Source organism: Prionailurus viverrinus, chromosome C1 (genome assembly GCF_022837055.1).
Source record: "Prionailurus viverrinus isolate Anna chromosome C1, UM_Priviv_1.0, whole genome shotgun sequence".
Classification (NCBI taxonomy): domain Eukaryota; kingdom Metazoa; phylum Chordata; class Mammalia; order Carnivora; family Felidae; genus Prionailurus; species Prionailurus viverrinus.
In genome coordinates this window covers 55,521,326-55,544,295 of record NC_062568.1, presented here as the reverse complement: position 1 = coordinate 55,544,295, position 22,970 = coordinate 55,521,326, and the positions used below count along the sequence as shown (strand labels likewise).

Sequence of the window (22,970 nt, the reverse complement as noted above, 5' to 3'; positions counted from 1 at the left end):
TGCTGCAGTGTGTAATGCTCTTTCATTGCTTGGAAGGTTCCCTCATGAGCTGAGTGGTTTTGTTGGTTTGTACAAAAGTTTGAGAACCTGAGGCCACGCCATGCCGTGCTTTGTTTGCAGTGAGACGTCTTATGGTGGAGGAGCACAAGCGTTTCGGGAAGGTCTTTCAGAAGCCATCTCCCAGCCTTCCTCCGCGAGGGCGTGCCTTCCCATCCTTTGTGTTCCCCTCTCCTTAGGCAATGCTGTGTGGGAACCGAGCTGGTGGACTGGATGCTGCAGCAGACTCCCTGTGTCCACTCCCGAACTCAGGCTGTTGGCATGTGGCAAGTGCTGGTAGAAGACGGCGTGCTCAACCACGGTAAGATGAGCCCTAGGCCCTGGAAAACCCTTTCCCTGGGTAAGTTGTTGCTGCGCTCCCAAATGGGCCAAAAAGGAATTATGGTCCCTTTAGGGGCCTAGAGAGCCGGCATCTTCATTTAGCAATACGAGTGCGGCGAGCGGATGCTATTGATTGCTATGTTCCGCCATCGTGCCCCCCTAACATGGGAGAATGTATGAAGGGAAAATGAAATTGCGACCCAAGTGCATCAGTTCCAATTATGTTTATTAGTTTGCATTCACGGTTCATTGGTAGTGTGATTATACTCTGAGCATAGCAATCCTGATGCAGGGGCAGAATGAAGAGCAATGCGATGTGCGGCGGGGCTGGTGGCAGGCAAAGGAAGTAATGAATTCAGAAGCTGCCTTTTAACAATGGCGTTATCTGGGAGAGCCAATTTGTATCCACACGGGATGACCATCTTTAAAATCAGGAATGTGCTCGACTGTTGCAGCCCCTGACACCCTCAGGGGCTATTGTGGGGCAGGGTAGCTGTTCAGGACTGGAGTGTGACTGTGGTTGATCTGCTCATGCCATTTGCTTTAACGACCACTTTTCCAAACTGACAAACCATTAAAATCGTTCATTTAATTTACCAAGGCCTGAGAATCTAATGATGGCTTCACCTGTGTTTCTCAGACTTTAATGTGCATTCAAGCCATCTGGGACTCTTGTTAAAATGCAGATTCTGACTCAGCAGGTTTGGGATGGATCCTGAGGGTCTGCGTCTCTAAGACATAGAAATGAGAGATCCTGAGCCAAGTTCACTGACTGTCCTACCAAGATCTAAGTCTTTTTCTTTAAAAGGAACAAGGGGAAAACAAAACTTTTAAAATCAGAACTGGATGGAAATTACCCTAAGTTACTTCTAGGGTTATATGACCTAGAAGCTCGGTCTCGTCAGTTTTGTTCAAACAATTAATTTTATTCTAAACTTTTTTTTATTTAAAAAAAAATTTTTTTAGCGTTTGTTTTTATTTTTGAGACAGAGAGAGACAGAGCATGAACGGGGGAGGGTCAGAGAGAGAGGGAGACACAGAATCCGAAACAGGCTCCAGGCTCTGAGCTGTCAGCACAGAGCCCGACGTGGGGCTCGAACTCACGGACCGCGAGATCATGACCTGAGCCGAAGTCGGCTGCTTAACCGACTGAGCCACCCAGGCGCCCCTCTAAACTTTTTTTTAAAGTGCAGACATGTTAACAAACAGTACATATGGAAAGAAAAATACGAATCCTGATCCCTATAGAGTAAGATTGTTTTAAGTCTGTGCTCGAAAACCATTATAGAGCATGATCTGGCAGTTGGTTATTTTCCTGTTTGGGACACATGTCCCACATGCCAGAAGATGTCACCAAGGCAATTTTTGCTGGTCAGAGTGCTCATCTCAGAAAAGCTGGCAGGTTCTCATAAGAACGTGGTGGGGCCAGCCAGTGGCGGGTGGGTCAGAGAGAGCCTGCATGACCGCAGTTGGGAAGTCATGTCTTCCAGCTGCACGGCCCTGGGCGAGGCAGGGTCAGAGGGCTGAGGAGTCTCACCGCTTTGCTGCCACTTGGCTCTCTTGCCCGACACCAGCCATTTGCTTCTGGTAAACGGGGCTGTGAGGCAGAGGGACAACAGCTGATCCTTGCCTTCATGTTTCACGTAGTGGACCAGGAACACCATTTCCAAGACAAATATTTATTTTATCGATTTCTGGATGACGAGCACGAGGATGCCCCTTTGCCTACTGAGGAGGAGAAGAAGGAGTGTGATGAGGAGCTGCAGGACACCATGCTGCTGCTGTCGCAGATGGGCCCAGACGCCCACATGAGGATGACCCTCCGCAAACCGTGAGTAAGAGCGCAGTGCGCACCCTGTGCCAGTCCCCTGGGGCCAGGGGCATGCGGAAGCACGACGCTCACCTGGGCCACAGGGAAGCAGGCTGATTTCCCAGGTCCTGGCCTGCACTCAGGGCCAAAGGGGAGGCTCTGGAGGTGGGACACAGCAGTGTTTGTCTCTTTTCTATTTTACTTTTGAGCCAGATAAATCCATTTCCCTTTTGCATGAGTTAAAACTGTACAGAATTTTAGTGGTTGGTTCGGGATGTCAAAACTAAGTCCACATATTAAAAAACCTTTAGGGGGCTCCTGGGTGGCTCAGTTGGTTAAGTGTCCGACTTCAGCTCAGGTCGTGATCCCACGGTTTGTGGGTGCGAGCCCCGTGTCGGGCTCTGTGCTGACAGCTCAGAGCCTGGAGCCTGTTCTGGATTCTGTCTCCCTTTCTCTCTGCCCCTCCCCCTCTCACACTTTGTCTCTGTCTCTCTCAAAAATAAATAAACATTAAAAAAAAACCTTTGGGCAATGACCAACAGAAACTGCTCTGTTTCCATGCCAGAATGTGACAGCCCCTGTCTTTCTAATGCAATAGGGCGGAGGTCATCAGAACCATAGACATCATGCCTGTGCCTTTGTTTGTTCATTCATTCAACACATCCTTTCACACCATTTTGAACCTTCTGCTTGTTAGCTTAAAGGCACGTTCCTAAGAGAATACCACTGCTGCATTAGTGCTTCAAGACCTCCTCCCACTAGTAAGATGCTCTCTCCCTTCCATCTCAACTGAAACCCACCTCACCTTCAGTAACAACCTATCAGCTAAACTGGAGGATTCTGAAGTGTTTAATCAGATGGATTCAAGAAGAATGTACTGAGCCCCTGTTGTACTTAGAGAACTCTCCCAGTTGCTGTGAGACATATAAAGAAGCATATGCCACAGTCCCAATCTTGGGGAAACCTTTTTAATAAGGCATGACTTGGCACTTGGTGTTAAGGCCACCATGCACAGGCTTATGATTTTCTTCTGGGAATGAAACAGCCCTCCACCCTGTGGCCAGTGCCAGCAGCTGTGGATGTCGATTCTGAGTCACAGGCATGGCCAACCTCCATTTATTCATGGGTCTCAACAAGTGCATTAAACTTCACATGTCTTTCCAAAAGTGCCATGCCCCTTAGGCCAACTTCCTCAATATCTGCCCCTCATGCCAACTTATAGTACTTCTTAGTGCTTCTCTGTTTCCTTTCTTCAACATATTTCACTTGTTGTCATGCGATGTCTCCTTTGTCAGGACTTTCTCTTGGGTCTTAATGTCCACCTCCATGTGTTTCATAGGCCTGCCCTTATCCTAGTTAGCACCACCATGTTTAACTCTAGAACACTGGTTAGGTTCTGGTCCTTTATCCTCAAAACCCTTTCTTCAAACAAAAATTGTATGGGAAAATCCAAACTATCAAACAGAAAAGCCAGAACTTCACTGACCTAATTATGGGTAGTATCCAAGAACCTTGCCCAGCTGATTTATGCTCTGTCTGTCCTGAAACATCACAGGGGTGGGTGGCTAAGGGGACACAAGGCAATCATCAAGGCATGGAGAACTCAAATGAACACCGTTCCAAACTGTGCTTTCTTTCATGTGAGTCCACTTCCTCTCTCCCTTCCCCACACACCTATGTCCCATTGTCCATCATTTTTACTTTCTCATCATTTCCTAGATCCATCCCCTTCTTGCTCTTCTTGCCTCTTTCATTCAAGTTAAAGCCATACAGTGGTTCTGAATCAGAAGTGGGACAGAATCAGAATCAGAAGTGGTTCTGAATCAGTGGGGCATTTGCAAGTGTGGGAGGATGTTTTGGTTGCCTCAGTACATGTGGGGGCACACTTCTGCCATTCACTGGGCAGTGGTTAGGACCAAGGGTTGCCAAATACACCCAACAATACCTAGGACCCTGCAAAATAAGGAGCTGTCCTGAAAATAATGCTCCTATTGAGAAACATTGCTTTAAACTGAGTTTCTGAAAGGCAAAGACATATCCCATTTCTTTTTTCATTTATTTGTTCACTTCACCAATATTTGATAAACACCTATTTTGTCCTAGATACTATGCTAGTTGCTAAGGCTAAAACATCGAACAAGAGGGTTGCACCTCCTTTCTGGAGCTTTCTGCGTAGTCCAAGAGACAGACCTTAAATAGTTAGGCAAGGAATCATTTTGTCATAGCTGCAGTACATGCTACAAAGGAAAATGTAGTGTACATTAATAGAGTATAATATGGAGAGGGGGGATTTAATCTGGCATAGAAGTTAGAAAAGGCCATATTCCTAGCTCTGTGCATTCCACTAAATAGACCACCAATAAACTTTTGCTGAGCGAACGAATGAACAAATGAATGTCTGCTGGCAGCTAATGTTCCTGCAGCTCTTAGTTGCTTCAAGGGAAGCAGAAATGCCATTTGATTCACAAAGATTTTTGAGCATGTACCAAGAGGTTTTCTTTAAAAAATAATAATAATAAAATGGTTCCTGCCTTTGGAGAATTTATAATCCAGGAGGTGAGGCACTCTCAAATTAGGATCTGGTGCAACAAACACACTTATTGAGTGCCTATTGTGTGCTAGAAACATTCATGCTATTGTCTTGATTCACCCTCACAAGACCCTGAGAGCTGGTTTCTTGAGTCACCCTTAGAAAGAGAGCCTGTGCTTGTGCTTTTTTTCTTCCATACAGCACTGAATTGCATGATCCTTGGCAGCCCAAAGATTCTTCAGAGAAAACTATATTCCAAAGGTTGGATTTTTCCAGTCTATCACTAGAACATACAGGTTATACTAGTATTCCAAGACATATCATTTTGAGTTCCTTTGGGATTTTCTTTCCTTTCCAGGTTTTATCAAACTACAAAATTGGAATCGAACTGGTAGTTCTTCTGACTCAATACTCTTAGATTTTCTTTCTATTGGAATGACAGCTCCCAAGAGATGAGAAAGTGAAAAAGAAGGAATCTAATTTTTTTGAGACCGACTTTCAAACCTATGCACATGCACACACACGCACACTCACACACACATACACCTTTTTTGGGGTGGAGGGAGTCTGATAATAACCTTTGTAGCATCTAATTTATTTAAGTGGAAAGAAAATATGCTTAGGTGATCAAGAATTTCCAGTATCACTGCTGTCCTTAAAGAGACCCCTGAGCACTTTGCTCCTAGAAACCCGAGGGCATGTGTAAAGGTCCTGGAAATGTTGACGCTTTACTGCCCAGACAGCCAAGTCATTAGGAAATGTGGAGGCATGAGATGCATTGGCTCCATGTCGACCAGGGCAGGAACCCCCAATTTTTCAACTCAGCACAGCTGCATTTTATAATAGTCACCACTGCCAGAGAGGCTGCAGAACTCTGATAATTACTGGGAAAGAAATAACACAATATTCTTTGATGAGAAGATTACTTTGAGAATTTGATTGTATAATGAAGATGTTGCTTTGAAAGGTACTTCCCATTGTTCTGAATCTGAGACTCGCTAGCAAAAAAAAAAAAAGTGTCACTTGTTTTGACAGGCTACTTAGAAAAATTCTCTGTTTATTACATTAACTGCAGCATTTTAACTGTCAAACTATGAAAGAATGTTCTGTAGTTTAAAAAACAGAATAGAGCTTCAGGGGAAATTTTTTGGCATACTCTTGTTGCTATTGGTATTGAAAAAAAAACATACATCCCGAATGTGAAATTAGCTTTTTATGTGGTGGCAGGCAGAGTGACTCACAATGCCCATCCTGGTTTCACAGGTGCAAACCTGGATGGCACTGGGGGCAAGTGCTATAGAACAATGAAAGTTGATGGTGCTGTTGTTGCAGCTCACAGACAGAGCCATCAAACCTAAAATGAGCTCTTGGAGCTAATTGTTTTGATTTTGCTTTGTTTATAAGTCTAAAAGCAAGAGGTTACCCAACAGCGAGTAGATACAGTGGAGATCCTTGCCAATAGAAATGTTCCTTCTGCTTACCTTTGAGCAGATATTTTGGATAGGGGGCCATGGGCAAAAAGATGTGGAGTGACCAGATAAGCAGAATGTTATAAACTTGCAGCTAGCTGGATAAAAAGAGACAAAGAAGGTTCTTGCTGTACATGCCTCTCAACCTCTTCTTCCAAGAAAAGTGAGACATGATGTCCCGCTCTTTAGCATAGTCCATCAGAAACCAGCTTAGAAGTGGGAGGGAAATGAAGTAGATGCCATTTGCCAAATCTAGTTCTAGGTAGATCTGCAATTCGGGAATTCCCTTAAAGCCTAGAAGCTTAAGTAGTTCAGAAAGAGGTTAGTTGGCTTGACCAGAAGGAAAAAAAATATATATATATACTTACATATATATTTACATATATATAATATGTAAATACATATATATAATACATATATATATACACATATATAATATAATATAATATATATATTATATGTATAAATAATAATATATAAACATGTAAAATATATATAGCTAAGGGAAAGAGAATCAACAAAAAGAAATCTTGGCAGATTCTGGAATCTTCCCAATAAGCCAGAAACTTGAGTTCATTTATTTCATATGATAAACTAATATTTTCTAACACATGCTATGGGGCATAAGTTTAAAAGGAAACAATTCAGATGATCAAATGATAGGAGAAAATGCCAGGTGGGAGTGGGGGTGTTAGTTGGCTGCATTAAGATAGCTCCCACCTGCTGTTCCACACATTTGCTCTAGAGGGCATATGAGAGGCTATGTATTTCTTTCTAAATTAGAGCCTCTTTTAATAGGGTCTTATTCTGTCCAAGCTGTTTTTGAGGGTGTGAAATTTGAAATCCTGATAAATATAGGGAAAGTTGTTTACTCAAGGGAACCCAGATTAGCAAGCCTAAAGTCAGTGGTTCCTAGGGTTTTGATTTCTGTTGGGATGTGCTAAGAAATGTTCAAAGTTATGAAATTCATCCTCAAATGCAAATCAGATGAAAAGAGAAATATGAAAAAAAAAAGAGAGAAACATGACTTAAAGATCCTAATCTCTATGAAATAAGAAATTTACTGTGAATCGTTTCTTTCACTGCATGACAAAACTTGGCCTTTTTTGGTTTTTTTTGTTTTTGTTTTTTTTTTTTTTTTTTTTAATTTTTTTTTTTTTTCAACGTTTATTTATTTTTTTTGGGACAGAGAGAGACAGAACATGAACGGGGGAGGGGCAGAGAGAGAGGGAGACACAGAATCGGAAACAGGCTCCAGGCTCTGAGCTATCAGCCCAGAGCCTGACGCGGGGCTCGAACTCACGGACCGCGAGATCGTGACCTGGCTGAAGTCGGACGCTTAACCGACTGCGCCACCCAGGCGCCCCATGTTTTTGTTTTTTTTTGTTTTTGGTTTGTTGTTGTTGTTTTTGTTTGTTTTTTTTTTTCTGGAAAGATTGCTGTGCCCTAAATGAAAGCTTATAGAATTTACCAGAAGAAATGATTGCATTAAGAGGTCCATTTCTTAGGTTTGGGTTTATTGCCTCTCCTCTCTAAAGACAATTTACTACTTATCCCTCATGCTTACATGAAGCCAGCCATTGGATCACTGCCATTGAGATTCAGATTTGGGAGAGAAGAAGATGGATACAGCTGCCCATTTACAGTGTAGGGTTCATTATAAGATTTTACTGACTTTTTATTGTTAAAGTCAATATGTTCATTGTAGAAAATTTGGGAACTACTGAAAAGAGTTAAAGAAAAATAAATAACACCTGCAATTACATCTCCCAGAGATAATTGTTAACATTTTGGTGCCTGTCCTTCTTATTATTTTTAAATTCCTAACTTTTTACACTTAGTAATATATTGTGGGGTTTTTTTCAATATATGAAATTTATTGTCAAATTAGTTTCCATACAACACCCAGTGCTCATCCTAAAAGATGCCCTCTTCAATGCCTATCACCCACCCTCCCCTCCCTCCCACCCCCCATCAACCCTCAGTTTGTTCTCAGTTTTTAAGAGTCTCTTATGCTTTGGCTCTCTCCCACTCTAACCTCTCTTTATTTTTTTTTCCTTCCCCTCCCCCATGGGTTCCTGCTAAGTTTCTCAGGATCCACATAAGAGTGAAAACATATGGTATCTGTCTTTCTCTGTATGGCTTATTTCACTTAGCATAATACTCTCCAGTTCCATCCACGTTGCTACAAAGGGCCATATATTGTGGGTTTTTTCTCTTAATCTTAAATGTTCTTCAAGGATGGGATTTTTAAGAGGTGTATAATAGGCTATCCTCTGAATGTCTCTAATACATTCAGTTAGTCCTTGTTGGATGTTTAAATTCATTCTCAAGCCCTTTCATAACAGCAGCAAAAATAATATTTTAGTGTTCTTCTTGCCAGAACAAAGAAAGAAAACAGCCTGACAGGAGTGCAGAGGTGGGATTGGGGCCAGAAAGATGTCAGGAAAGTTCCAGCAGGGAACAATAAGCTGTTTCAGAGTGAATGAATGCCCAGACCAAGAGTGCTAGTAAATGTGGCTGGGGAGGTAGGCCCAGGTCTAATTGAGGGGGGTCAGCTATGCACTCTGTATGCACTGGCTATTATTTTATAGACATTTGGGGCACCATTGAAGAACATTAAAGAGAGGTGTGGATGGTCCGCTTTGCAATTGGCAGGTTTCTCTGCTGTCTGTAGAGAATGCTGAGACTAAAGACACAATGCAAGATATTGAGTTCTGTGAGGTTAAAATTAATTATTTTTTGGGAATTTAATGACAGCATTTGAAATACATGCATTTGACCCAAGAAACTGCCAAATAAAGTGAAAGCAAGACTGGGCTCCAGAACCTTGGATTCTCATCTTACCAAATCACTAATAAGAACCTAACATCTCCAGATGACAAATCTCTTAAACTATAAAGTGAGTTTAGTAATACCGGCTTGCCCTCTCCCAGCTTCACAAGGAGATTGTAAAGAGAAAAACAAATACGATTATATTTAATCACAGCCAACATTTATTGAGCTTACCTATGCTAGGCACTATGCTCAACAATTATCTCATTCAGTTCTTGCAACAGAACTGTGAGGTAGTTATTAATACCACCCCCATCTTATGGATTAGGAAACAGGCATAGGTTAAATCACCTGCCTGTGTTTATCCCACAAGTGTTGGACTCAGGATCCGGTGCAGGTCTGTCTGACTCTGGAGTCTGTATTCTTTACTGTGGCCTATCACCTTTCCCAAGCCAAACAGGATTCAAAATGGCCTGCTGGGTTTATTCTTAGAGCGTTGGTGAGGAAAGACATCATGGGTATTTGATTTAAAAATAATAATTACAGGGGCGCCTGGGTGGCTCAGTCGGTTAAGCATCCGACTCTTGATCTTGGCTCAGTCATGATGTCACAGTTTGTGAGTTCGAGCCCCGCATCGGGCTCTGCACTGACCGCGCAGAGACTGCTTCCGATTCTATCTCTCCTTCTCTCTGCCCCTCCCCTGCTTGTGCGTGCTCTCTCTCTCTCTGTCTCTCTCCGTCAAAATAAATAAATAATCTTAAAAAAATATAATAATTATGACAGACTAATCTCATCTTACTCAATTCCGACCTCATGGACCTGAGTGGAGTACAAGCGTTGTCATCTACTTAGAAAAATGTTCACATCAACCCACTGGCCAGAATTACGAATAAAACTTAATAATTAATGTATGAATCACACTGTGTAGTTTACATAGTGACCTTATATACATCATGTCCTTGAACCTCAAAACCACTCTATGGAATGAGTAGGACTTATGTTATTATCCACGATTTACATTTGAAGAAATTGAGTTTAGTAGATGTCAAGTGCTTTCCTTGACATCACACGGAAGTATGTGTGGCTGAACCAGGATCCGAGTCCATGTCTGCTTACTCCAAAGCCAATTTCATTCTGTTTTTTTTTTCATGGAGAATATTCAGTCTTCTCTATTAGGTTGCAACTTCACCCTCTCTAGTGTGTTTATTAAATAAGAAGTGAAATCCAAAGAAATATAGGTAGTCCATCTGTCCCTGATTAAGAATTAATTTTTGCAAAAAGAAAAAAAAGTAAGAATGAATTTTTGCAAGGAAAAAGTAATAATGCGTATACATAGCACCTCCTCAAAAACTGTTTGCATTTTCTATCTGATTATCTATATGCATCATACACGAAGGCAGGTAGCTATACTCTCTGATGCCATCTAAATGTGTTGTTTTCTCAACTTGCTGCTTAGATGTTTTGCAGGAAAATATTTGTACTTGCACCTTTTAACAGGTTTAATATTAAACTTCTAGTGTGTCCCCATAGTAACCACTTTTGCTGGAAGTATGTTGGGCATATTCAATTTCTAAACATGAAAAACCTTAAATTACTTTGTCCTAAAAACACTTAGCACTCAGGGGCCTTAATTATGGCTCCTTACCCATGTCCTGATGAGGGTGACTTCATTTCTCACAAATATTCATAAAGCATCTGCCCTTTACTGCAATGGTGGACAATGTTCATTTCTAACCTCACAAATAAAGGAAAGAATGTACATAGGGATGTACAGGCTTTGCTATCAGAACTAAAAAAATGCCTAATTGCATCTGATAAACCTAAAATGTTCTTTTCTGGGTTAAAGATAAGGCGAAGGGGTGGTGGTGTGGCAGAGAAGTGAGCAGAGAGATCTGGACAGGACGCTGCAAATGTCCAGTCACCAGGTTCCTGGAATGTCTCTAACATGGAAGATGTAACTCTTAAGAAGCAAGGATCCTGGGAGGTAAAGAAAAGAAACACGTTTTGTTGGTTTATTACACAAGAGGGTGGGAAATAAAACCAAACTTCCTTTAAGGGAAGCAGAAAGAGGTGAGCTCTCACAATCTTAAGGGTGTTGGAAAATGACCACGTTTGAGAAATGACTTATAAGCAGGACAGTGAGGTGGGATGAGGTGGAGTGTTGCAAGAAAAATAAAGCATTCGTACCCCCACCCCTCAGAAAAAAAATAATAAAGCATTTCCTTTATTTTGAAGCATGACCATGGCTTACTAGATATTTATAACATTGACTTTTCTGGGTATTTTTCCCATGCACCAGAGAATAGGTCTACTAGACAACAGGTCTAGAAGAATGGCTTATTTATTCTCTCACCTGCATATTTTACCACTGGCCATGCCCACGTGCTGCTTGGTGTCTGGACGAATCCCTCATTTTATCCACGTTCCAATAACTGAGGAGCTCAGTCTCTGACCTTGATAAATTCCTTGATAAAACTGTATTTACCAGCAGCTTCCAATATCACCTGAGCCCTCCCATCCTTTAATGTATAAACTGCTTCTCCATCCATCCCCGTTTATTATCTTGTCTGTAACTAGACATTGCTGCCAGAATGCATCCCCTGCAGAAACTAGGCCTTTCCACAGCAGGATCCGACAAATCCACATCAATGTGGCACCACGCAGATTTGTAAAGAAGCAGGGATGCCTAATATCTCTCCCTGTGACATCTGGAGAAGGACAAGTAAAGACCAGGTACATTCACCGGCTGCCACTCAGAGCAGCCAGAGAGTCAATTCACTTCCCCAGCCTCATAGGTTACTCTGTGAAGGTGCATGGGGTTCCCTCCTCCCGCTTGGGGCACAGTGTTCCCTTGACTCTTGAAAGCCAAATTGCCTTCAGTCCTTGGGACCCTTTCATTACTGTTTGAACAGGCTGGGGTCTGATTTGCAGGACCTCTTCTCCATTTTTTCCCTGTCACCCCCGTAAAGACCAAAGCGTGAGAGGTGCTTAATGCCACTGTTTGCCATGAGAAACCCGCTTTTAAAATGTGACTTTGTTCAGTGATTGTGGTGGGGAAGGCTTACTTTTAGTTGTTATCAGGTGCCCTTTGGCGGGGGGGTTGGGGAAAGCTGCAGATCAAGATTGAGTAGAGAGGGGAATCTTCTCTGAGACACTAGATGGCACAGCAGCTCCGAGCTGGCGGCCTTGGGAGAGGCTGGGCTGCCTTTCCGTCATCGCTGCCACAATCCGGAAGATCCACCTGGGGTAGGAGAGGGGCTTGGATTGTGATCCACCTTCGTGGGCATAGGCTGGCCGCCCGTGCTCCGTCTGACCTTCTCCCTGGGACTTCCCTCAACTTTCAGTCCTAGCGACAAGTCAAGGCCCCCTGAAACATCAGTGAGTTTGCTTGTGGCAAACCTCTCACAAATGCTTTTATTGCTTTGTTGACTGTGAATATACTCGTTTTTTAGAGTAAGTCCCCTCACACCTTGCAGTCCTAGCTTCTCTCACCTCATTAAAACATTGGCTGTAAACAGAACCAAAAAGTTCACTGCTACCTGGGTGGATTGCCAAATAACTGTGGCCTGCCCCGTGATTACATTGACCGCTTTAGACCACAGGATTGTAGCTTTCTTTTCTTTTTTTTCCTTTCATTTTGAATGCTATTTAGGACTCGGAGACTAAACTGTTTTTAAGCTTTGTTCCATCCTGTTTCAAACAGCTGCCATGGGTTTCTCCACAGCACCCAGCAAGTCCCCAGGGAAGTGTTCACTTCTCCGGAGTGGCTTTTGCTGAATGGGGGACCAGGGGGTAGAATAAGCCGCCGCATGGATTTCTGTGTAGGTGTGGTCTGCATCCCCATCAGAGCTGCCCCTGAAGGCAGCGGAGGCCATGTTTCCTGGCAGGCTTTGCTTTGTGAGAGGCACGTGGGGGAGCAGGCAAGCCGAAGCCACCCCTCTTCCTCCCACTAGTTGCCAAACTAAGGAGGATTTCCCAGGAATGGGGCCTTTCTGGGTATTTTGCTCCTGGGAGAGCTGCTACTCCTTTTCCTCCTCTGTGTCCGGCAGGAGGGCCCAGGGCTTCTCTCTCGGGCTTCTCCCCGGGCATGTTTTAGAGAGCAGGTCTCAAGGTTTAGCCTGGCAGTAAACTCTGCCACTGCCCACTGCTCACTGTGGGGCCTGGGAAAAGAGGCCACTGACCCGAAAGAAGCAGTCTTTTGATGAACCACTCTGACCCTGTCCTGCCCTTATCGCATCTGCTGTCTTCCTCCTGTGGTGGTTTTCTGTGAATATTGAGCTGTGGCCACTTCCAGTCATCTCTCACACGTTTTATCCCTATCTGTTCTCTGTCACCCAAGAATTCCTAAAACTCTGTCTGCCCATAGTACTATTATGTGGTTTGTGGTGATGGTGATGCTTGTTTGTTTTCAGTGCTGTTTTGGATTTTAAAATACCTTTCCAGGGGTGCCTGGTGGCTCAGTCGGTTGAGCGTCCGACTTCGGCTCAGGTCATGATCTCACAGTTTGTGGGTTCAAGACCTGCATCAGGCTTTGCGCTGCTGGTGCGGAGCCTGCTTGGGATTCTGTCTCCCTCTCTCCTGCCCATGCTGTCTCTCATTCTCTCTCAAAAATGAACAAACATTTAAAATTTTTATAAAATACCTTTCCAATCAGATCGTTAGCATGGTAAATAAAAATAAGGCCATAAAAGGGCTGAGCCCCACAGGTGCTACTTGGTCTTGGGTGGTCACCTCTGTCCAAGCTGCCACTGATCTTGATTTAGTTCTACTGAGTGACTTCAGCTGGTCTAACGTGGTAATTTCTTCCTCACAGCTGGATGAATAAAATCTATAATCCTATAGAAAATATGTCTTTTCTATCATTTTATGGGATTTGGAGTAAGAGATGAGGTTCAATATTTTCACCCTATCTCCTTCCTTCATTATTGATGAACTATTTGCCATGACACAAACGTGTGCCATATCAAAAGTGAGTTGTGTCATGGGCACGTCATCTTACTTGACCTTTGATAGGAAGGATGGCAGAGCATAAGCCCCCATTTCCCTTGGGCACAGAACAAGAACTGGTCCATAATACTGCTGCCTTCTCCCTTGGGTAGACCCTCAGTTCAGCATGAATTGTAGGAACGTGTGTCTTCACTCATATTGAACATCCACCCTGGTGATAATGCCATCCTGCACTTGTGCTCTATTTCCAATATATCAATACTTTGCGTATATTAACTCCTGTGATCTTTATGACAATCCTATTAATTATTCCCATTTTACAGATGCAGAAACAAGGCATTACACCAATCACATACCTAGGAAGTTCCTGATTTAGATCTCCAGTCCAGTTTCTGCTTCCAATCCAGTGCCCTTTGCACTACCAGATGCTGCTTCTCTTGAGAAGAGCAGACTAGAGTTATGGATATTTAAACAAAGAGCATTCTTAACAGTATGTTGTAATCACCACAGCAGCAGGACCATGTGCCATGGAAGAATAAGGGTTGAACAACCAATTTTAGCTGGGAGAGATGACATCTGAGTTGGGCTTGCAGCAGAAAAAGACATAGCAAAGAAAAGAGCATGTGGAAAGTCTTGGAGACACGAGAAAGCCTAGCATTTTGGAGGGATACAGAGATGTCTGGTATGGCTGGAGCAGAGAGCAGAGCCATGAGGTAAGGTGTGAAGAGAGGGGAGATGAATGTGTCTGGAAGATGTGGGAGATTGAGATCTGGCTTCACAGATCCTTGTGTGATGATGAGGGAGCACTTGTAGTGCGTATGGCTTATCTAGGAAGAGATGGAGGTGGCCAGAAAACTCTGGGAGCTCAGGAACGAAGTCTGTTTGGAGATAAAGATTTAGGTGTCAGCATTACATAGATGAAAGGTGGGGTTTTTTGTCTTTTTCCCCAGGGAGAGAAGGTAGAACACACTGAGCACAGAGCTAATGGCAGTAAACAAAAGAATAACAGACCAGAGAAGACACTGGGAAATAATTGGGGGGGGGGGGGACGGGGGTGGTAAGTGGCGGGGAGGGGAAGGGGTAAGTGGAGTTCCAGGCAGTGCTCAGTTGTGTGGGGCAGCAGGGCGGTGAAGAGATTTCAGAAATTCTTCAGAGTCACTGTCTTCACTTCTCCTCTCCCACACTCTGATGTAGGTCCTAAGACGACCTAGCGTGACTCACAGGGCAACCTTGAACCACTGCGTCAAATTTGCAATATGCTGCATTGAGGACTGGACAGCTCTTCATTATATGTTTTAACTCTTGGATGAAATATAATCATTTTCATTTTTTTTTTTTCATCTTAGAGAACATGAACGGGAGAGAGGGGTGGAGGGAGAGAAAGAATCCTAAGACATAGGGCTCGATCCCACAACCCTGGGATCATGACGTGACCCAAAGTCAAGAGTCAGACGCTCAAACGACTGAGCCCAGGAGCCCCTTCATTTTATTTTTTATCAAAGTATAGTTGGCATACACAATCAGTTTTAATATAATAGGATTTATAGATTCTAATGCCATAAGAGTTGATCAGAATGGATTTCACATTGATTTGGATTTCCACAATGAATGGATTTCCAACTTTGAATCTGTCAAGATTTTAGAGATAAATTCTAACCTTTTCTTTTCGCAGCTGAGTTTTCTTCCTCCCCATGGAGGTGAGAATGAGACTTGGCAACTGTTTTCCCTTTTAGCCAAGCTTCTAGGAGGGTCCATGCTATTTGCAGCTGATGTCAAGTAGCAAGAACAGCAGGGCCGCTCCTCATGCTGAAGAGCCATAATCCTATTATGCCTACCTGAGACTTTCACATTAGCTGCCTCTATCATGGTAGATCAGCTGGGGTGATTCAATTGACTTTTAAATCTCCAAGGGTCCCAGTTTCAAAATCCCCATGTCTAAGTCAAGTAGTAGATTAGGCCCCTTACTAAGAAGGGCTGGCTCCTTTAGAGCCCCCATGGCCATAGTTTTTTCTTTGGTATCTTTGGGTCCCATACTGTCTGAGATCTGCCCTGAAGCACTGGATTGGTGCACAGCTGTGTCCTTCAGTGGTGATCCTTCACAGGAGGTAAAGCTGGCTGGCAATCCCCCTGGGTCACGGATTTAGTACGTGTCCCTTTGAATAGTCAGGATTAGGAAACATCCTCTGTTGATGCTACAAGAGAAAGATACCATATTCTTTTGTTCGCATCAAAGCTGCCCTTGAGAAGGTAATGTGCAAGGTATGCATAGAGCTTTCTTCCTCCAGTTAGTCCCACTCAATCAACTCCCTACATGATATATAATATGGCAGCAAAATTATTTAACCCAATCAACTATTTCAGGATATTCACAATTCAGTTTTGATTGCTCAAACTGCTTATCCAATGACTTAGTTTTAGATGTAATTTGCTGGCCCACATGTTATACTTTATCTGTGATAGTATATATACTTTATCTGTTTGTTTACCTTATTTTTTTAAATTTTTTTTAATGGTCATTTTTGAGAGAGAGAGAGAGACAGAGCGTGAGTGGGGGAGGGAAAGAGAGAGAAGGAGACACAGAATCCAAAGCAGGCTCCAGGCTCTGAGCTGTCAGCTGAGAGCCCAATGCAGAGCTCGAACCCACCAACCGTGAGATCATGACCTGAGCTGAAGTCAGACACTTAACTGACTGAGCCACCCAGGTGCCCCTGTTTAAAACTTCTTAAACAAGGGTTTGAGCTTTGAGAATCACTTTGCTATTTTTTTCCCACTTAAATATGCAAACACCTTCACATTCGCTACTTCCTTGGCTCTCACGTCTCTCTCAGGAAGGTATCGTCCTCAGTTTGCAGATGAGACTGAGACTGATGCCGCATAGCTGCTGAGTGGTTGCACTGAGGTTAAAACTTGATCTGCATACTCAGAATCCAGTGCTGTGTTCAGTACTCCAACACACCCAAATTTATCCGACCAAGGAACACTTTTTAAAATGTAATGCAATTAAGGATGAAATACCATCAGTAGCTCATTAAGGTTTAAATGTTTAACATACAGTAACATTGAGTAATGTCATAAATTGTTGGAATTTCAGGACAAAATACAGAAAACAGACTGATGGTTACAGAATAGGTAACATACATGATTGCAACAGTTAGCGGAAAGTAAATGCTGCCTGTCCTTCCACATAGCTCTTTGAGATTTGATCACCCCTTTGTTTGTTTTGAAGTTTCAAAAACACATTAGCCAGGGTTCCTTATATTGCAGGGAGCAATAGAACACCCAAATTACTGATCAATCGTATTGATTATCATTGGTGTGTAATCGAACACTACTAGTGATTCCAGAATAGTCACACACATTAAAGATGGTTAGGAATCCACTCAGTCCTCCCATGCCAAAAAGTCCATAACACTTCCATATTCTATCCTCAAAGGCAGGCTGTTGGATACTAGTTTAAACCAATTTAAATAAAAAAAATAATTTCTAGAAAAAAAACCCATACACTGATTGACATCTCACGAAAGAGCTGTCATCCATGGAACAGATTTGGGGAAATGAGAGTGTGTACCTTCCTTCTTTCCCTTTAGTACTAATACTAGACACTGCTGTTTGCTTTCTGCTCATCTCATGCCCTCACTTCTTCAGGGATAAGTAAGAAAATGTTGAGTCTACATTAATCCTCTATTTGAGTCCTGTCTAGAAACATATTACATCATCTGAAACAATAGTAACAGCAGCATTATTCTGTTAGGCTAAGACATCACACAGGATCCCAAGGAATTTGGATCAGTCATCCAGCTAATGAAATCAATCGTTCCTAGTTGCGTTAAAAGACAAGTTTTGCAGTTACTGATTCTGATGGTAATGACAAGCAATTTTTTAGAGCAATCATCTACAGAGTGAGAGATAAGTTAGCCAACTACAATGTGAGTGGAGATGTTCCTCCCTCAGATTGGAAGGGAAGAGGACTATGCACATTCTTCCATCAAGGAACACATTCAATTCAAAAATCCCTTTAGGGGTTCTAATGGCAGGATCTTTTCTTCTGTCAAAGTCTTTTCATAGAGATTTCTCCTAGGAAATCCCTAAACACATTACTGAATCCATTTCTATATCTCAAGCTTTTGTGATGACTTTTTTTTCTTTGTTTTCTTCTTACTTTTTTCTTTGTAGACCTGGCCAGAGGACTGTGGATGACCTAGAGATTATCTATGAAGAGCTCATTCACATTAAGGCCTTATCCCATCTTTCTACAACAGTAGGTCGTCTCCTTGTTGAGCATGCTCGGGAGGGGGAGGTGTTGCACTGTTAGCAATGAAGGAGTGTATTTTGGCATGGGGGTGGTGGTGAAGGAATGCCTGAATTCTTCATAAATCATACCTACTCTCTCTCATGAGACATAAAGGAAGTTACACTCAAGAATAGTCCCCAAATGGGATCAAGTGTTACCATGTTGTTAGTAGTTGTTCATGTGCCCTAAACCCTGAAGCAGTATGAGCGAGTGAGTAAGACTGGAAAATGTACTTCATTCTTCAAAACCTGAATCTTGGAATCTGTACACTTTGACAAGAGATCCAGACCTTAAGGGGAACTCTGAGACCCTTCCATGAAATATAGAGGAAGGAGAAAAATCAAGATGGCCTGTCTTGGCCCACAGGGCTGGCATTGCCCAGGTTTGCTGCCCTATGGAGAAGGAAGCAGAAGGTTCAAGGAAACATTGCCTCAGATATGTTAGGACACAGTAGCAGGGCCCATTAGTGAAAAATGGCCCAATGGCTATGTCTGACTCTGAACTTTTACGTGATGAAGTTATTTAGGAAGGCAGTGGACAGAAATTTGGCTCTGAATAGGGACAGAAATACATCCTCCTGTAGAAGAAATAGAGGAATGTGTTTTCCAGGTAGCACAAGTCTCCTATATGTTAATAATTCAATAATAATAGTAAATAGAAGTTGTTTCAATATTCACAGATCATATTCTGAGGCCCCTCAGCAATATCTACATACCTAATTTGCCTATCATTCCCAGCTTACTTGCTGGCATTATGCTACCACATGCATGGTAGCAATGTCTGTGGTCCTTTCTCTGGGGGCAGAGGTCAGGTCTCTGCCGAGAGCAATGAGGCACTTGCCACAGCCCCAAGCAGAAGGGCTCCAAACCCCTCCCCCTTCAACTCAGATGGAGCTGCCTTCCTATTCTTCTCCTGCTGCACTACTGTGGGTCCAGAAGCTTGCTCACCTACCCACATAGGGCATTCAGGGGTGTAGTCTAGCCCAGCCACCCTTCCCACATACCACTGCCCTTGTCATCCTCACTCTGTCCGTGGGAGGTGGGGATAGGTCTAGTGCCTGGGCGCCTCAGCTGGGGTGCCCCTGCACCTTGTAGGTATCATGAGCTCATGCCGTAGACAGAAGTGAGGGGAGACTCCTTTTCCCTGCCTGCACTCCAGGTCCCCAGCACGCCCCTGCTGTGACTTGCTCGGCGTGGTGGAATTGAAAGGACTATGGGGAGTCTCCTCTTCTAGCTCACACCCCAGGTACCCAGGCACTGGGGGAAATTCTGAGGTCACTTTGTTCTTAGGGAATTAGAGCCAAGATTTGCAACCATAATTTAGGATTTTAAAACAATTAGCTATGTAGGAATATAGATCTGCCTGCACATTGAAGTTTCATTTGAATTTTCCAGTGTGTGTGTGGTGATGTATTATGTGTGATGCAAGGAAGAGCCTCTCATAGCAGCAGGGTCCGATGATATTCTCACCCAAGATGGAAGACTGGCAGAGAAATTAGCTAGTTCATACATGTGAAGCCACGTTTTAAATGGTTTCTGAGGAGACTGTTTTGAATGAATTAGCTTATAAGATAGCTTTTGTCAGAGCCTTATGAATCTAGTGGTAGGGGCACCTGGGTGGCTCAGTCAGTTGAGCGTCCGACTTCAGCTTAGGTCATGATCTCACAGTTGATGAGTTTGAGCCCCGCATCAAGCTGTCAGCCTATCAGTGCAGAGCCTGCTTTGGATCCTCTGTCCCCCTCTCTCTGCCCCTCCCCTGCTTATGCTCTCCCAAAAATAAGTGAATCTAGTGGCAAATTTGGCGAAAGTGGTTCTAGACGAGACTAGCAGCTAGTGAAGTGGGAAATGGCTGTGTGAACAGAAGGGTACATTCAGCACTGCTCAGGAGAACAAGTCCCACCCCGCCCCCCAATCTGGCCTTTCCCAATTCTTTCTCTTTTTCTTCTAGGTGAAACGAGAGTTAGCAGGTGTTCTCATTTTTGAGTCTCATGCCAAAGGAGGAACCGTGTGTAAGTGAACGTAATGGGACATTGTGCCTGGCGAGCTTCTCAAGAGCATATGCCATGGGAACCTAACAGCAAATGCTTTCCTTCTTGGGGGGCCAGGTCAGACCTGGAAGGACATGATGTGGCAGTTCGGTTTCTCGAGCCTCGCGACTATTCCCAGCCTGTGCCTGTTATTATGCTGCCCTAGGGTTTTCTGGTACCAGCTTGGTAGCAGTTGGCAGCCTGAGTCTCCACTGGCTCCCTGCTGACTCAAGGCAGTATTTAAAGAGGGTGGGGGTATGGGGCGCCTGGGTGGCGCAGTCGGTTAAGCGTCCGACTTCAGCCAGGTCACAATCTCGCGGTCCGTGAGCTCGAGCCCCACGTCAGGCTCTGGGCTGATGGCCCAGAGCCTGGAGCCTGCTTCCGATTCTGTGTCTCCCTCTCTCTCTGCCCCTCCCCCGTTCATGCTCTGTCTCTCTCTGTCCCAAAAATAAATAAACGTTAAAAATTTTTTTTTTTTAAATAAAGAGGGTGCGGTGAAGTCACTGCTCTTCAGGAAGGACCCTGCAGGGACCTTTTCACGCAGCTTCACTTCAATTTGATTTTCAGAGAACAAGTCTGTCTCTCCAGATCCCTAGTTAGAGTGACAAATCGCCCTGCTTGGTTTTTCTTCTCTCACTTGCTCTACCAGTTCTGAGCCCGAGAGAAACTCTTTGCCCCAAATACCAATGCAGGGCTAATATATTCTTATCTCTTCAGAACCCAACTTGTTTAGTTCTGTGAGGGCATTTGGAAGCAAGACGTTCCAATCTGATATTAGTAAATGTGAACAGAATCGTTTAAGCCATCCTTTTCCTCAAGTTCTACAAAATCCTTCTTGGTAAATGTGGCTCCTGGTCTACTCAAGGCAGGAAAGGCCGCTTTCTCTAATCTCCCTTGGAGAGTCAGAAGACACCTGAGCATACTAAGGTTCTCAAAGTTCTGCAATAAAGAAAAACGTCTGTTCCATTTAAACTGACACTTTTTAAATTGAGTGAAACATAAGATGCTTTTTTATTTTTTTTTATTTTTTTTAAAAAACCATACATTTTAATGGCAATTTACAAGCCCAGATATTTGCTCATTCTAAATTTTTTTTTTTTTTTTAACATTTGTTTTTGAGAGACAGAGCACAAGTGGGGGAAGGGCAGAGAGAGAAGGAGACACAGAATCTGAAGCAGGCTCCAGGCTCTGAGCTGTCAGCACAGAGCCCGACGCGGGGCTCGAACTCACAAACCGTGAGATCGTGACCTGAGCCGAAGTCAGACACTTAACCGACTGAGCCACCCAGGCGCCCCATAAGACGCTTTTTTTAAATGGACACCTGTTAACTTTTCAAGAGAGGTTCTTTGGAAAATCTTGTTCTTTCTTCAGACTGTGTTAGTCAAAGAAGCAGGCACATGAATCGTAAAAGCAAAAAGTGTCATAAAGATTACATTTCAAAATGTTTTACTTCCAGTCATCAAGTGGTATTTCTTTTTTTTTTTTTTAATTTTTTTTTCAACATTTTTTTTTCAACATTTTTTTTTTCAACGTTTATTTATTTTTGGGACAGAGAGAGACAGAGCATGAACGGGGGAGGGGCAGAGAGAGAGGGAGACACAGAATCGGAAACAGGCTCCAGGCTCTGAGCCATCAGCCCAGAGCCTGACGCGGGGCTCGAACTCACGGACCGCGAGATCGTGACCTGGCTGAAGTCGGACGCTTAACCGACTGCGCCACCCAGGCGCCCCAATAGTGGTATTTCTAACATGGATATTAATTTTAGGAAGAATGTTTTCTCTTTACATTTTAATGGTTCACTTTAAGATTTTTAATTTTTATCATCACTGATGACTTAACTTCTCATTTATTTTTTTTCATTCAGACTTACTGATTGTTTTCATTTTATTAGAGATATTTAAGTATTTCCAACAAAAAAATAGAGATTATTACCAGCACCTTTTTTTTTATCTTCATCAAACACAGACATGATACTATCTTTTCATATTTTCTTTTTTATTAAATTTTTTTTTTCAACGTTTATTTATTTTTGGGACAGAGAGACACAGATCATGAACGGGGAGGGGCAGAGAGAGAGGGGGACACAGAATCGGAAACAGGCTCCAGGCTCTGAGCCATCAGCCCAGAGCCTGATGCGGGGCTCGAACTCACCGACCGCCAGATCGTGACCTGGCTGAAGTCGGACGCTTAACCGACTGCGCCACCCAGGCGCCCCTATCTTTTCATATTTTCTAAAGAATGAAATTATAGATACAAACGAAGCCCTCTTGTTCTTTCCTTTATCTCATTGTTTTCTTTCCCTCCCCAAGGTAATTCCTACCCTATGTGCAGTGAGTGTTATCACAACTCATTTTTTAGTAACATATAGACACGTATCCATAAACAGTATGTAGTGCTGATTTGCACGTTTTCAAACTTCACACAATAGCGTGAAGATTACTTTTAAAAACTATTTTCTTTTTTTTTTTTATTTTTTTTTCAACGTTTTTATTTATTTTTGGGACAGAGAGAGACAGAGCATGAACGGGGGAGGGGCAGAGAGAGAGGGAGACACAGAATCGGAAACAGGCTCCAGGCTCCGAGCCATCAGCCCAGAGCCCGACGCGGGGCTCGAACTCACGGACCGCGAGATCGTGACCTGGCTGAAGTCGGACGCTCAACCGACTGCGCCACCCAGGCGCCCCTAAAATCTATTCTCAATAGCGTAATAAGTTTTGATGGACTGTGGGGGAAAGTGTATTTAT

At 43.3% G+C, this 22,970-nt stretch overlaps 1 protein-coding gene across 11 annotated transcripts in view; it reads left to right on the top strand.

Annotated features, from left to right (window-relative positions):
• The window catches only part of RAPGEF4 (Rap guanine nucleotide exchange factor 4), a 294,734-nt gene that overhangs the window by 207,974 nt on the left and 63,790 nt on the right, over nt 1–22,970 (top strand). For all 11 annotated transcript variants that reach the window (XR_007154849.1, XM_047871388.1, XM_047871390.1 and 8 more), the window contains 4 exons: nt 237–358; nt 2,026–2,209; nt 18,083–18,167; nt 20,148–20,208. Coding sequence is in view for 10 of the 11 variants with exons in the window: in XM_047871388.1 (XP_047727344.1) it covers nt 237–358; nt 2,026–2,209; nt 18,083–18,167; nt 20,148–20,208 (452 nt within the window). In the remaining variant the exon portion in view is untranslated. The remainder of the gene's footprint in view (nt 1–236; nt 359–2,025; nt 2,210–18,082; nt 18,168–20,147; nt 20,209–22,970) is intronic.